Source organism: Hakea prostrata, chromosome 5 (assembly GCF_041222555.1).
Source record: "Hakea prostrata isolate BN-2017 chromosome 5, UWA_Hpros_2, whole genome shotgun sequence".
NCBI classification, from domain to species: domain Eukaryota; kingdom Viridiplantae; phylum Streptophyta; class Magnoliopsida; order Proteales; family Proteaceae; genus Hakea; species Hakea prostrata.
The window spans coordinates 759,619-775,604 of NC_142604.1; the positions used below are offsets into that span (position 1 = coordinate 759,619).

General features: G+C 41.8%; 1 protein-coding gene across 3 annotated transcripts in view; it reads left to right on the forward strand.

Annotated features, from left to right (window-relative positions):
- Positions 1 to 15,986, forward strand: part of TGH (SWAP (Suppressor-of-White-APricot)/surp domain-containing protein) — a 58,478-nt gene that overhangs the window by 8,931 nt on the left and 33,561 nt on the right. For all 3 annotated transcript variants that reach the window (XM_089157036.1, XM_089157035.1, XM_089157033.1), the window contains exons 5-11: positions 140 to 243; positions 537 to 598; positions 707 to 781; positions 8,994 to 9,130; positions 15,123 to 15,198; positions 15,279 to 15,365; positions 15,519 to 15,596. In XM_089157036.1, the coding sequence (XP_089013162.1) occupies positions 140 to 243; positions 537 to 598; positions 707 to 781; positions 8,994 to 9,130; positions 15,123 to 15,198; positions 15,279 to 15,365; positions 15,519 to 15,596 (619 nt within the window). The remainder of the gene's footprint in view (positions 1 to 139; positions 244 to 536; positions 599 to 706; positions 782 to 8,993; positions 9,131 to 15,122; positions 15,199 to 15,278; positions 15,366 to 15,518; positions 15,597 to 15,986) is intronic.

Below are 15,986 nucleotides of genomic sequence, written 5' to 3' on the forward strand. Positions count from 1 at the left end.
GAATCTCTTCCCTAGAATTCTGCTTTTCTTTATGGCTGCCATTACTGGTTGAGAAATTGTGGTTGAAAGTTCTTGTTTTGGCTGCTCATGTTTGTACTAAAAGATTGTAACCCCATCATGCGTTTTTGTTGAATGTTAGGAAATGCAAGGTCATTCCTTAGGAGCATCTTTGCAGTATGATACATTTGGATTTACAGCTGCTGAACTTGCTCGTAAACAAGCCGAGAAGGAACAACAGAGAAGGTCCTTTCAACCCAGTACCCTAATATGATGCATGGTTCAAGATATCAGTGAATTTCCCCCGAAAAGTGTTTTAATTTTCCAGAAGAAATTGAAATGATATCGAAATTTACCGAGATGTACTAAATTTTCACCAAAAATTTTTCAATTTTGGCAAGATGTCAAAATAGGGGTGAAATCTGAAACTTTGAAAATTTCCATGTTACATATATCCTGGAGCATGACTGGAGTTTGAGTTAGTTTTCATGGCTATCAACCTTGGTTTGTGGTTTTTTCTTGTCTTCCATGTATTGCAGGCCATCAGCTATTCCTGGACCTGTTCCAGATGAAATGGTTTTGCCAGCTGCAAATTCTATTGGTTTGTTGTCGTTAACTTATCAATATAGTCTTCAAATCCTGTAGTCACTATGTGACATCTCTCTCCTCTCACTGTCTACCTGTCTGCCTATCTGTCTTTCTGGTTTAGGTATAAAGCTGCTGCTGAAGATGGGATGGCGGCATGGTCAGTCGATTAGGGATTCACGTAGAAGCTCTCAGTATGGTATGCTTTTCCAGGACCAGGAGCAAGTTGCAACCATTTAATCATAGTTGCTACATTTAATAATTATATATATGGAAGTAACTCTTCTGCCTTCAGTTTTGGTGCACTGTCATGGACATGAAGGTTAAACCAAAAACAAATTCAAAAGAATTACAGACTTTACTGGTTTGATAACTCAAAAATCAGTGCTTGGGAAATAAAATACGGTTTAGCTTAGCCCAGAAATCACTATTATTGGTGGAAGACTAGTATTTTTTTTTGGGGGGGGGGGGGGTGGTGGCCTGGTGCTTGGATGGTACTGTGAGAATTGTATGTAGGTAAGGATATGAATTGTATGAGAATGGGAGGAGTCAACCTCCTGTAGTGTACAGGTCTTGGTTCGAAGTCTGATCCAATATTGTGGAATACCTTAAAGTGCTGGGATTGTCACTAGCGACACAAGAAATTCTTTCATTGAACTTGCTCAAAGAATGATTACAGGCAGTTCCTTTATAGTGGCTGGAAGGGTTCTGTAGTCTCATGGGGACTAATTCTAGACTCTTTAACTGCTAAATTGAACATTTTCAGGGACTTTCACATTCAACAATGAAACTGGGTTGTTGAGTGAAATAATATCTTCTATATGGCTCTACAGCTTTAGATAATGTGATAGAACCCTCAAGGAATCCCCAATAACCCCATACTACTAACAATCATATAAGAATTCCCACCTGAAGACTATGAGCTTAGAACGGCATAACATCAGAACAATATTGTAGTAGCAGTAGATTTCATTGAGCAATCCCTGAATGAGTATTACTGACATGGTGGGAGATCTCGCTGAGATATCTCGGTTTTTTCATAAATCGAGACGAGATCAAGGGCGAGATCTGCGAAATGGGATATCTTGCTCGAGATCTCGCCATATCTCGCTATATCTCGCCATATCTCGTTGGAACTCTCAATTTTTGCCATTTTTTTGCGGATTTCAGCCAAAGTTTCACTTGCAACTACTCTTAGCACATCTACAACATCAAAGGAAGCTCAATCATCCTCTACTTGTCTTATGAACTTATGCGTTAATGACTTATATAGAACTTCTAACGGTTGTATACTTTTATCATTCTATTCTCGAAAGTCAAGATTGTAATGCTCATATGAATGTTATCTTGATGACATTTAAGTTATTTGATGTATTTGATACACTTTATTTTCATTTATATGCCTTAATGGTTTTATATTACATGTTATATAACCTTGCATTTTCTAATCCTACATCATTAATGGTCTTATATTACATGTTACATAACCTTGCATTCTCTAATCCTACAACATTTCGGTTTCACACAATGGGTAGACTTAGAAATCATACTTAGGGCTGTTTTCTCACAAATCCAAGGCCACTATTGTGTTCAAAAAGGCCTTAAATAGGCTAAATACCAAGTTTTAGCCCAACTGGGACCCTAAAACCCACCGAGATGGGCTACCGAGTTGACGCCCAAAAAATGGCATATCTTGACCGAGATGGTCGAGATCTCAGTTTTTCATGGTGGCCAGATCTCGCTCTCGAGAGCGAGATCTCCTACCATGATTACTGATGAATACAAACTGATTCTACTCACTGATAGATACTTCTCAAATTAGGAAAACTAAATGAACATGCAGATAAACATAAACAACACAATGGCTAGGCCACTCCCCAGAGGTTTCCCTCTTCCTCAAGCACTTGCTTGTGTTTTTCCTCCCCTCTCCTCCCATACATAACCGAATGATTCTAACAAACTCTTACACATCTACTCTGCCACTTGGACTGTCCCTTCTGCTCCTCTGCTGAAATCAGAGTAGTGGTTGCTGTCCACTAAGAGGTTGCCATCTGTTTCCTCTCCACTTTGATCCCCTGCAGCAGCTGGAAATGATATTGTGTTTTTCCCTTTATGCTTTCGCTTGTACACGTGCGTTATGAGGGACTTATCAACACTCCCCTTCTTCAGTTTCACCTTGTCCTCAAGGTGAAAATCAGGAAACTGATTATGCAGTTTGAAAAAGTCCTCCCAAGTGTCCTCGCAGCTAGGTAGGTGCTTCCAGTGAATCGGTACCTCAAGTGCTCCATGAGATGAATAACGGATGTCTAGTAATTCTCCCGGGGTAAGAGAGAGTTCTCCATCTTCTGCTAAACATGCTGGCAGTGGCTGAGTAGTGATGTTATGACCCACCACCTTCTTCAATTGCAAGACATGAAAGACCGGATGAACTTTGGAGTCGGGTGGAAGCATAAGTTTGTAAGCAACAGGGCCAACTTGAGCTGCAATAGGATAGGGGCCATAGTAACGGTGGCTGAGCTTCTCATTGGGGCGCTTGGCTAGCTTCTTGAATCGATATGGCTGAAGTTTGAGAAATATTTCTTCCCCTACTTGGTAAGTCACATCTCTTTGGTGCTGATTTGTAGAGGACCGCATGCGGTCTTGAGCCACGTGCAAATTGTTCTTCAACTCATCTAAGATACAATCCCGTGCACGTAGGAAAACATCAACTTCTTCCACCTTGGAGCGGCTCCCTTCCCACTTAAGCAAGGGTGGGGGTTGGCGGCCATAGACAGTTTGAAAGGGGGTCATTTTGGTAGCTGAATGGTAAGTGGTATTGTACCAGTACTCAGCCCAAGACAGCCAAGTGGTCCAATCTTTCGGCTGCCTAGCACAAAAACAACGGAGATAGATCTCTAACCCTCGATTTACCACTTCCGTTTGGCCATCAGTTTTAGGATGATAAGCACTGCTGAACTTCAGGTTGGTTCCCGCTAATTTGAAGAGTTCTTTCCAAAAACTACTCATGAAAACTTGATCTCTATCAGATACAATCGACTTCAGAAACCCATGGAGTTTTACTATCTCCTTGCTAAAGATCATGGCCACCTCTTTTGCTGTATATGGATGTGTGAGTGCAATGAAATGGCTGTACTTTGACAATCTATCCACCACCACAAGTTAGTGTCCCCTCCTCGGGTTTTTGGTAATCCCCCAATGAAGTCTAGGTTGATGTCTTCCCATATTTGGTCTGGTATAGGAAGAGGTTGAAGCAGCCCTGCTAGCTTCATGGCTTGATGCTTGCTCTGTTGACAAGTGTCACAGCTTGCCACGAAGTCCTTCACAACTCTCTTCATGCCAACCCAATACACAACTGCTGCTACCCTTTTGTAGGTGCGGAAGTACCCGGAGTGACCTCCAAAAGGAGTGGAGTGAATTCAGCCAGCAACCTAGGGATTAATTTGGAGTTTTCAGGGATGACCAGGTGTTCCTTATTAAAGAGTGTTCCCTTTCTTAATTTGTAATCTGGAATTCAGTAGAGCCGCTGACTAGTAATTGAATTACCTTTTGATAACGCTTGGACTGCTAAATTTCGTTTCTAGACTTTCTTCTTCCTCCCATGTTGCTGCCGATAGACTAGTGAGTCGTATTGAGCCTTCCATCTGTTGGGACAATGCATCAGTAGCTTTGTTCTCACATCCCGGTCGATAAATGATTTCGAAATCAAAGCCCAACAACTTCATAATCCTTTGCTGGTCTTTAGCTACTGACTTTTGATCCATCAAGTACCTTAAGCTCCTTTGGTCTGTACAAACCTTGAAATGCCTCCCCAAAAGGTAATAACGCCATTTTTGAATGGCCAGCACCGCAGCCATCAACTCTTTCTCATAGACTGATTTGTTTCGGGCTCGTTGGGACAATGCTTTGCTCCAAAAGGTTATGGGGTGTCCCTCTTGCGTGAGGACAGCTCCCAATCCCACTTCGGAGGCATCCGTTTCTACCACAAATTCCTTGGAAAAGCCAGGCATGGCAAGTACAGGTACCGTGGTCATCGCTGCCTTCAATGCTTCAAAGGCATTGGTAGCCAAGTTGTCTCACTGAAAGGCATCTTTCTTCAATAGATTTGTAAGAGGTGTTGCAATTTTTCCATAATCCCAAACAAAGCGTCGGTAGTACCCAGTGAGGTCAAGGAATCCTCTAAGAGCTCGTACATGCTTCGGTGGTGGCCACTTGATCATGCAACGTATTTTCTGTGGGTCTGCCGCTACACCACCTTTTGAAATTATATGCCCCAAGTAGTGTAGTGTGGTCACTGCAAACGAGCACTTCTCGTTCATTAGTGCTTGGAAAGTGGCGGGTGCGGTGCATTCAAGAGCCCAAATGGCATTACGAGAAACTCGTAATGTCCATCATGTGTTCGGAATGCTGTCTTCTCCTCGTCACCTTCAGCAATCCTGATCTGGTGGTACCTTGGCTTGAGGTTGAGCTTGCTAAACACCTCAGCCCCTCCAAGCTCGTCGAGCATCTCATCGATTGCTGGTATGGGAAATTTATCGGGCATTGTTAGCTTGTTAAGTGCTCAGTAGTCTACACAAAATCTCCAACTTCCGTCTTTCTTTTGCACCAAAAGCACTGGGCTCGAATATGGACTAACACTTGTCGTATTAACCCAGCAGCTAACATCTCGTTGACTAATCTCTCCACTTCATTCTTTTGTGAATGGGGATAATGATAAGGCTTGAGGTTAGGAGGGTTGCTGCCTTCGATCAGCCTTATCGAATGGTCATAGGGTCTCCTCGGCAGGAGTTCCTTGGGTTCTGCAAACAAGGATTCGAACTCTTCTAGCAACTCGTGTACCTATTCATTGTCGTTGACATTCTTTGGTACGTCTACCAGCATCGGCTTCAACCAAAAACCCTGACCTTCTTTCTGAGCCATCTTCTAGAGTTGCTGTAAAGTTGTCTCCAACCTGAGTAAAGTAGGGTCCCCTCTGAGCTCCACCCGCCTATCCTCCCACACAAACTTCATAGTCTATAACTTCTAGTTACTTTGTATGTCACCCAATGATGAGAGCCATTCCACTCCTAGTATCACGCCTATGCCGCCTAACTCAAATGGCAGTAGGTCCTGCGCGAACTGTATGTCATCGATTACAATCGGTACACTGCGGCATACTCCTTGCCCTCAAACATTATTGCTGTCCCCCAACATCACGTGAAAATGCTTACCACCTTCAACCATCAGCCCTATCTTCTCTGCCACTCTTCGCGAGATGAAGTTGTGGGTTGTGCCACAATCTACTAACAATATGACCGAAACACCACCTATCTTCCCTCTTAGTTTCATCGTACGAGGTGAGTCGAGTCCAGCTAGTGAGCTGTGCGACAGTTCGACTTCCGTTAGAGGGAGTATTATGAGCTTCGATGCCGGCGTCAATTTCCACGGCAGTATCTTCCGTTTCCCTATGTGTTTCACCTTTGTGAGATAGCATCACTCGCAGCTGTTTTATAGGACACTGATGTCCTTGAGAATAAGGTCCATCGCACCTAAAATAGAGCCCTTTATCCATTTTGGCTTTCATTTCCTTGGGAGTTAACCATCGAGGGTTTCTGCTACCACCGGAAGAAGTTGCAGATATGCTCTTTGAAGAAGACGATGCGACTGGGTTGGTTTGACCTAAGTTTAGTCGGTTGGTTGTGGTTGAACCAAAGGCTGTTTGGTTCACTGGACTGACTTGAGCGGGCTGTGGCCCATTTGTAATTGTTCGGTTTAATGCTGCAGGCCGTTGAATCGTGGGCTGGGTTATGGGCGTTGTTTTCGGCCCACAAGCTGCTTGGTTCTTGGCCTCAATGGACTGGGCCATGTCCATAATTTGGGTTAGCCCCTTGGGTTGGAATAGCTGGAGCTCAGCCCTAATCGCCTCTTTCAACCCCGATAGGAAGGCCCCCTGAAGCCAATCGTCTTCCTTGGCACCGGCTGCGGCGACGAGGGTTTCAAAGTGACCTCGATACTCCCCAACGGTACAATTCTGCCGTAGTTCCATGATCGCCTCCAATGGTGATTTTTCTTGTGTCGAACCAAATCACCTTCGCAACTCCTGCTTTAGCTCCACCCACAAATGGGGAGGACTTTGCAGCTCACTGAATTGTACCCAACCCAGCACCGGTACTTCGAAACAGATTAGAGTTGCCTATAACTTCTCTGCCTCGGTAAGCCCTTGTAGCATAAAGTATCGCTTTGCTCTAGCGGTCCATCCATTCAGATCATCGCCGTTGAAGATGGGTAGTTCCAAGTACCTTGGGAAGAAATCGCGTCGACCTACAGGAGTTGTAGTACGTTGCTGCTCTTGTAAGAATGCACTTTGTGCATCATCTCCCATGGATGCATGGACAGTTTCCTTCCCCTATTTATGGTGACTTTGGCGATGTATCATCAACCTCCACTGACTTTCCCTTTACCAGGTATGCTCTTAACTCATTAACGAAGGTTGTATGGTTCTGTTTGACCCTATCTAGCTTTGAATCAATCATTGCTAATTGGTTCTGCAAATCTTTCACGCTAGCCTCCACAATCTTAACTCTTGACTCCATTTGGCTCCTTACCATTCCCTGGGATCAACGCGCTCTGATTCCAGATTGATAGAACCCTTAAGGAATCTCCAATAACCCTATACTACTAACAATCATATAAGAATTCCCACCTGAAGACTATGAGCTCAGAGCAGCATAGCAGCAGAACAATATTGTAGTAGCAGTAGATTTCATCGAGCAATCCCTGAATGGGTATTACTGATGAATACAAACTGATTCTACTCATTGTAGATACTTCTCAAATTAGGAAAACTAAATGAAAATGCAGGTAGACATAAACAGCACAATGGCTAGGCTACTCCCCAGAGGTTTCCCTCTTCCTCAAGCACTCGCTTGTGTTTTTCCTTCCCTCTCCTCCCATACATAACCGAATGATTCTAACAAACTCTTGCACATCTACCCAATCTCCTTCTACCACCTGGACTGTCCCTTCTGCTCCTCTTCTGAAATCAGAGTAGTGGTTGCTGTCCACTAAGAGGTTGCCATCTGTTTCCTCTCCACTTTGATCCCCTGCAGCAGCTGGAAATGATATTGTGTTTTTCCCTTTATTCTTTCGCTTGTACACGTGCGTTATGAGGGGCTTATCATAATGTTGATAACTTAAGTAGTTGCTGCTTCCTGTTTTCCCCATATATGCATTTTTTTTGGGGGAATGATTAAAATAATTAAATTAGAAGAAGCCAAGGAAAAACAAAGGGTGAAATGAAAGGGGGGAGGGGAACCGGCCCCAAGAAGGAGGCTGGAAAGAGGAGCTAAGGCCCCAGGAGACACAATGAGCCTGTTCCTTGGGGTATCAACAACAGGGCATGGGGGATAGAAAGAAGCCTAGCAAACACATCAAAACAGATGGCACTCCAAATCATCTCTAAAGAGCGGGGTTTGGAAGTCCGTCTCCTTAGATTGCGCTCCCACCATAGGTGATGGACAGTGGCACAAAAGACTAGTTTACCGATCCGGTCACAAATGGAGGAACTTGAAAAGTTTCTCAAAACCCAAGACCAATCTCCAGCAAAACCAAAGGAGCGCCGCGAACGAGGCCAAATGGAAGCTAGGGCTTTTCTTCAAAGGGGACGGAAAAAAGGGGCAAGTGAAGAATAGGTGCTCAAGGTCCTTTGAACCATTCCAACAAAGGAGGTAGTTGGGGTTAACGGGGATGTGGCAGCCAATGAGGAAGGATTGGGTGGGAGATCAAGGTTAAGGGCTCTCCAAAGTTTGAGAGAGTGGCAAGGGATGTGACCTTTAAACCAAACCTGGGAGGGCAAAGGGGCTGGGGGGAGGAGAACGAAGAAGTTTCCAAGCTGGGGATGTAGAGAAAGATTTAGTGGGAGAAGGAGGCCAAACGGTGAGATCATGAGGGGAATCCAAAAGAGTAGGGAGCAAATCCTAGACTTGTATGAGACTAGTTCCCCATACATGCATTAACTACATGTGACTCCTATTGGACTGAGATTTGGGTTTTAATTAGTTACAAAAGGATATATCCCAACCTAGGTTACGACCTAAAACAATAATATAAGAAAATAAAGCTGTGTGAACAGCAACATCGGCCAAGATTGAAACAGGAAACTGGTGCAGTATTGAACCAGGCCAACCAAATCCCAGAAACATCTTCTCTTCCTCTTCTTTCTTGCTGGATGCTGTATCAAATGATTAAGATAGCGTTGCATCACCTTGTGATTTGGATTTCACTTCAGAAATTACATTACCTTGTCAGGAAGAGGATAATGAATTCAGATTTTTAGTTTTCTGGTTATTTAACTTCTATGTCCTTGTTGTTCCAAGCTGATTTAAGGTTCTAGAAGAGTAGAAGTATCTCACTTCAAATCCTTGTCATTTCTGCAGATGCTCGCAGAGAAGGCAGAAAAGCATTGCTTGCACTTGCCGCTGACGATACAAAACCCTCAGGGGCTGAGTCTGTGAGTGAATATGAAAGTGTTGCTGAGCAGCTTGATGATATACGTGCTTCTGGAAATACACCTGTGAGTGTATTTAGTCTGTGTTATGAAGAAATAGCTCCCTCCCCCTCCCCCTCTCTTTTAAACTTTTGATTCCTTAGCATTTACCTGGATTAGCTAGCCATTTATAACCTACAGGTATGCAGTCATCACACACATAAGCACAAAATTTGACATGTATGGTTCTTTATGTTTTCCTCCCACCAATAGATTGTTTTGAAAAGGGTTGCAAGTATATACCTCAGGAGTGCCTTGCCAGTTAACATAGACTGGTCATTGATATGAGCCTCATTAAGCAGAATTGTAAGCCGATCTTGTTTGGTTGATGTCAGGTTATGTTGTTGTACATAGAATCATCTGGGAGTTGGTGGATCTTAAATGGATAGTTCATGGATTCATTAATGACAACTTTTATTAAGTGGTTTGCTAAATAAGTCCTAAGGGAATCGAAAAGAAACCATCATGCTACTAGGATGATTTGGTGAAGATCTTGTTGAAATACAATGTTTGGCAGAATGGCTGATTGATCCATGATCTCAAGCCCTCTATTTATAATTAAGTGGAAAGTAGACTATTACAAGGAATAGAAGTTTACATGAATGCAAACTCTAATTTAACTCCTATACAAACTCTTATTAGACTCCTAATAGAATCCAACACTCCCCCTCAAGTTGAGGCATAGATATTAGTCATGCCCAACTTGCCTACAATAGGAAGGAAATCTTTTTCTTTCAAACCCTTAGTAAAAACATCTGCTACTTGGTCTCCAGATCTTACAAAAGGCATGCAGATAAGCCCTTGTTCCAACTTTCCTTTGACAAAAAACCTGTCAATTTCAATGTGCTTAGTTCGATCATGTTGCACTGGATTATTAGCAATACTAATAGCAGACTTGTTGTCACAATATAACATCATAGGGTTTGGAACTTGGACTCCAATATCTTGCAGCAAGCCTTTTAACCATAGTAGCTCACAAACTCCACGAACCATAGCTCTATATTCAGCTTCGGTACTAGATAAAGCTACCACATTCTGTTTCTTACTTCTCCAAGTAACTAGATTACCTCCAACAAAGGTACAGTAACCTGAAATTGACTTCCTGTCTGGAGATCCAGCCCAGTCTGCATCAGTGTATGCTTCTACTTTTAGATTATCGGTGGGTGATAGAAGTATTCCTTTTCCAGGAGTTCCCTTCAAATATTGTAGTATTCTAGTAACAACCTTCATATGAGCTAAATATGGATCATGCATGAATTGGCTCACTATCCCTACAGACATAAGCGATGTCCGGCTCGGTGTGGGACAAGTAAATAAGCTTCCCTACCAGCCTTTGGTATCTTCCTTTGTCCACTTGGTTCTCCCTCTTTTTCTTTAAGTTTAGCTCCAGCTTCAATAGGGGTATCAACTGGTTTACACCCCAACATTCCCACATCTGATAATAGATCTAGGACATACTTTCTTTGGGATAGGAATATACCTTTATTTGATCGAGCCACCTCAATCCCTAAGAAATCTTTGTAACTTCCCTAGATCTTTAATTTCAAACTCTTTGCCAAGAAAGTCTTTTAACTTTTGAATTTCTTCACCATCATTCCCTCGTGATGACAATATCGTCTACATAAACAATGAGAAGTGTGATGTTAGTACCTGACTTCTTGACAAATAGTGTATGATCAGCATTGCTTTGCTTGTACCCAATAGAAGTCATTGCCTTCAGAAGGCGTCCAAACCAGCATCTAGGAGACTGTTTTAACCCATATATTGACCTCTTCAACCGACAGACTTTCCCTGCAATATTGTCATCGGAAAAACCATGTGGGATTTCCATATAGACCTCTTCTGCTAACTCCCCATGTAAGAAGGCATTCTTTACGTCTAGTTGGTGCAAGTTCCAGTGTTTGTTCACAGCTACTGACAACGAGAACTCGACGGTATTTAGTTTCGCAACGAGGGCAAAGGTCTCCGATAATCAATCCCATAGGTGCGGGTAAACCCCTTTGCAACTAGTCTAGCTTTCAACTTGTTGATTGATCCATCCATATTTTGTTTAACCACAAATACCCATTTGCAGCCCACTTTGGTTTTTTCCTGGAGGAAGTGTAATCGGCTCCCAAGTGTCATTTTTCTTCATTGCCTCGCATTTCCTCTACCATAGCTTCCTTCCATTTCTTATCGAGCATAGGCTTCTGCCAACTTTTAGGAACAGATACAGATGATAGAGAGGATATAAAAGCATGGTAGGAGTCAGACAAAGAGTTATAAGAAACATATTTAGCTATGGGATGTTGAGTACAAGATCTGACCCCTTTTCTAACAGCAATAGGAAGATTGGAAGAAGATACCTCAGTAGAATCTGATTCTGGAGCGGGAGACTGAAGTGGTAACGTATCACCTTTCTCCACTTGCTTTAGCCGGTTGTATTTCTTCCTCTGATAAGTCTTCACCTCCTTATTCTGGTGAATTTGGTTTTGAAAGACCCCAACAATGTGTCTCACAGGAGTGGTCTCCCCCTGGCTAGGTTCTTCACATGGTTCGAGAAAACGAAGGGGGTGGATTAGAGTCCTCGGTTATCTTGGCCGAAGTCTCCCCACAGTCGGGAAACTCTTACGGGACTCTAAAGTTGTGTTGGTCTATGATAGGAAGATCTAGAGTCGGAAAGAACACCTCTCCTCTAGGACTCTCCCCCTGGAGAGGTGTATAGTAAGGGCAAAACTCATGAAAAATTACATCCATGGATACAATGGTTTTCCTAGAGGGAGGATGATAACATTTGTACCCTTTTTGAGTAGCAGAATACCCCAAAAATATGCAACGTAAGCCGCGGGGAGCCAGCTTACTCTGGTGGGCTGTGATTACGGCATAGCACACGCATCCAAAAACCTTTGGGGGAATAACAAAAGAAGAGGCTCCCTCGAAGAATCTCATTAGGACATTTAAAACCAAGTATCCTACTGGGCATCCTATTCAGAAGGTAAGAAGTAGTGAGTATAGCATCACTCCAGTACTGGTCAGGTACATTCATAGCAATCATAATGGAACATGCTATCTCTAAGAGATGCCGATTCTTCCTTTCGGCCACCCCATTTTGGGCAGCCGTATCAACGCAACTGGTCTGATGTATTATGCCAGAGTCAGAGAGATATCTTTGAAATTCACCATCAATATACTCAGTGCCATTGTCACTGCGAAGGATCTTTACAGTGGCATTGAACTGAGTTTTAATCATATTATGAAAATCACGAAAACATCGGAAAACCTCATTTTTTTGTTTTAAAAGATAAATCCATGTAGAACGAGAGTGGCAATCAATAAAAGTAACAAAATACCTATGGCCAGTAATAGATACACGTCGGCAGGGACCCCACACATCAGTATGAATTAGCATAAAAGGAATAGGTCTTCTGTTATGAAGAGAAGGTAAATAAGTAGAACGAGTCTGCTTTGCAAAAATGCAGGCTTCGCAAAAAAAATTATCCTCATTATAAGAAGAAACCAAATCAGGAAATATTTTCTTAAGAGTTCCTAGAGGGGGGTGACCTAGCCTACGGTGCCACTGATGAAGGTCTAATTTTACCGAATGGACTGGATTAGAAGATGTAGTCAAAGCAAACGCAGATTCTCCAATCGGCTCAAGCAAATAAAGTCCATTGTCTAGTTTACCACGTCCAATCTCCTTCCCTGTGACCAGATCTTGAAGGACACAATAAGATGGGAAAAAAGTCACTTTACAATTCAAGTCATGTGTAAGACTACTGATAGAGAGCAAGTTACTAAAGAAAGAGGGAACATGTAAAACTTTAGACAAAGAAAGTGATGGAGAATGCTGAATGGTTCCTTTTCCAGCAATAGAAGAATATGAGCCATTAGCGATTCGAACTTTATCCTTTCCAGAAGTTGGAGAATATTGTAAGAAAGAAGAGGATAAACCTGTCATATGATCTGTGGCTCCTGTATCAATGATCCAAGGAGTAGAAACTGAAGAAGCTTGAAAGCTTGTAAAAGTTTTACCGTCAATAGTTGTCATGTTGACAAAATTATCTGCAGTTCTTCAGTCTTCAACCTTTCGAAGTAACTGAAATGTCGCAGAATGCAATAGCCAAACAACCCAAATAGATCTACCTCTTTTTTTTTTCTTCAGTAATGACAAATATGTCCTTGAAAAAACGGAATTTGCAAATAAATCTCAGAACTTATACAAATTTACATATAAGTCCCAAGCTTCAGAATCGCAGGCTTCAGATGAAGAATCAGACAGAAAAAATTGCAGGAGTTGAAGCCGAAGTTGTTGCAGAAGCAGCGGAGGTTGCTGATTTCTTCTTCTCTTCTTCTCTTCTTCTTTCCTCTGTTTTCTGTTCTTATTCATTGAATCGAGACGGAATAGAATCGTCTTCTTCTTTCTTTTTTCCTGTTTCAGTTGGCGACCAAGATGGTACTGAAAAACTGCCTAGAACTGAAGATTGGCGATGGGTTTGAAAAAAAATCAGAAGAAGAAGATGGTAGGTTGCTTCCCAAATCGAATTTAGGCTCTGATGCCATGTTGAAATACAATGTTTGGCAGAATGGCTTATTGATCCATGATCTCAAGCCCTCTATTTATAATTAAGTGGAAAGTAGACTATTACAAGGAATAGAAGTTTACATGAATGCAAACTCTAATTTAACTCCTATACAAACTCTTATTAGACTCCTAATAGAATCCAACAGATCTTTATAACAATTTGTGTATGGAAATGGAAAAAGCTATTATAAAATGCTAGAATGAGAGAATAGAATGGTCAAGGAAGGGGGGAGCGGTCAGGGGTGGAGCTTATGCCCCCCTCCTCCAAAGTTTTAGAAATTCAACCTCCCCCCCCCCCCCCAATTGGAGAATATTTTTAATGATGAATACAATGGGTAGAAAGGTCATTGAGATTGTCGCTTTTCACTTGTTCTTGTGAAAAGCAACACAGATTTTGGATTAATACCTGGTATTTTCTCTTTTAAATATTAGTAGTATAAATTTCTTAATCATTATTCAGCCCCTCCGCATGTTAAATCCTGGCTCCACCCCTAGCAGTAGTGCCATTTCTTTTGGTTCCCCTACTGCAACCTGGGATGTTTCTGGGCCAAAATTGAAACTAGGATTTGCATCCTAGAAAATGGTTTTTTCTGACCTTTTTTTGTGCTGCTAATTTTTATCATCTTGCAGCTATTCCATGAATTAGTTAAAAACATAAAAGGTCTCAAAATTGTACTTGTCGTTTCAACCCAAGTTTGTGCCTTAATTACAGTCCCCCTTAAGTTTCAGTCTAAAATATCAACACTTGACCTCCGAAATTGTTAAACTAAAATAACCACAGAAAAATGCAGTGTTTCAATCAGGTTTTGATCGAAAGTGAAAATTTTCTAACTGTACTATGTTGTACCGTAAAGTTTCTTCAATAATGCACAATAATATTGCCATACAAGATTGAAGAAGAGGCTGTTTTCTTTGCAAATAAGAGAAACGGTTAAAAATTGATAACTTTCTGTTTGAATTGCCTGTACATATTTGGGTATGCACACATAGAGCATGGTCTTACAGGGTATACAGAGAATTATTGTCATGCATGTAGGTGACCCCAAGGTGGTGAAAGGGGGCCGTAGATGAAGGCGACCCTATTTTTTAAGGCGCCTGGACACCAAGGCACCTGCCTAGGCAATGCTTTGATAACTGTGATACAGAGAAGTGTGATTGAGACTCCTCTTCTTTGGATTGTCTTCTATCCCTTTCAAACCAATGGGACCATGAAACATCATTCTGGATCTGCCTTCCTCAATTAGAGAGTCAATTACTGTTCAAAGTGTGAGCTAAATTGCAACATTAACAGGTTAGACTCAGGGCCAAGTAAAACTTCCTAGAATTTGACCAGTATACGATCAGCAGACTAGTTGTATGTGACAAAGTGTAAATTGCTTTTCTGTTATGAGTTTACATAAGTTTGCAGTTATTAATTGCTGAAGGCGGGGCATGAGTCTAATGTTTTCATTATTTCAGGTCTTTGTACTTGACCCAAAACAGGATATGCATGGTTTGGGTTATGATCCTTTCAAGCATGCTCCCGAATTCAGAGGTGAGATCATTGGCTTGTTGCTTATACCATTTGCTGCAAGAAACTTCACTTAATCTCTTAATTATTTTCTGCACTTGCAGAGAGTAAAAGATTGCGCGTATCTGGAAGTAAGAAATCTTTAAGTAGGAGGAATACCTCAATGAAAGATCATCTCTCTGCTTCCAAGTGTGAGTATATGATTCCTTGTTCTAATGAATATCCTATACATGTTATAAACAAAAAATCTTAATCCCCCCATCTATGGTCTACATGGTTTTTTCTTGAGAATTTTGTATGTTTTGATGTTATGGGGAAGTAACTTAACAAGTTAGATTCATCAGCAGGAAAAATGGCTCCTGGTTTTGGCATTGGAGCACTTGAAGAACCTGGTGTGGAAGATGAAGATATCTATACCTCTGGTTAGTGTTATGATAATTTGTGTTTCCCATATCTTTCATCCAAGTAAAAAGGTTGTATTTGTCTATGGTTTCTTACACAGTGGAAGAAATTTATTTATCCAAATCCAGATTGTGTTGTGATTGATTATATATCTGTTATCCTTGACATATAACCACCAAGGCATGGATACCAAGGTAAATATTGTCTGCCTCCGGCCTCCTTGAGTGCCTTGGTGGCTGGAATCTTAATGTTTGGTTATCATGGTTTAGATCAGTTCTCAGTTACACTGCGTTGGACTACAGCCAATTTAAGGAGAAAAAACCTGCTGTACACTGCCGATTGGAGTGCACATGGTCATTAGCTTTACGAAGTTTGATCATGAGATCAAGTAGGCACCAAAGTTTCTGTTT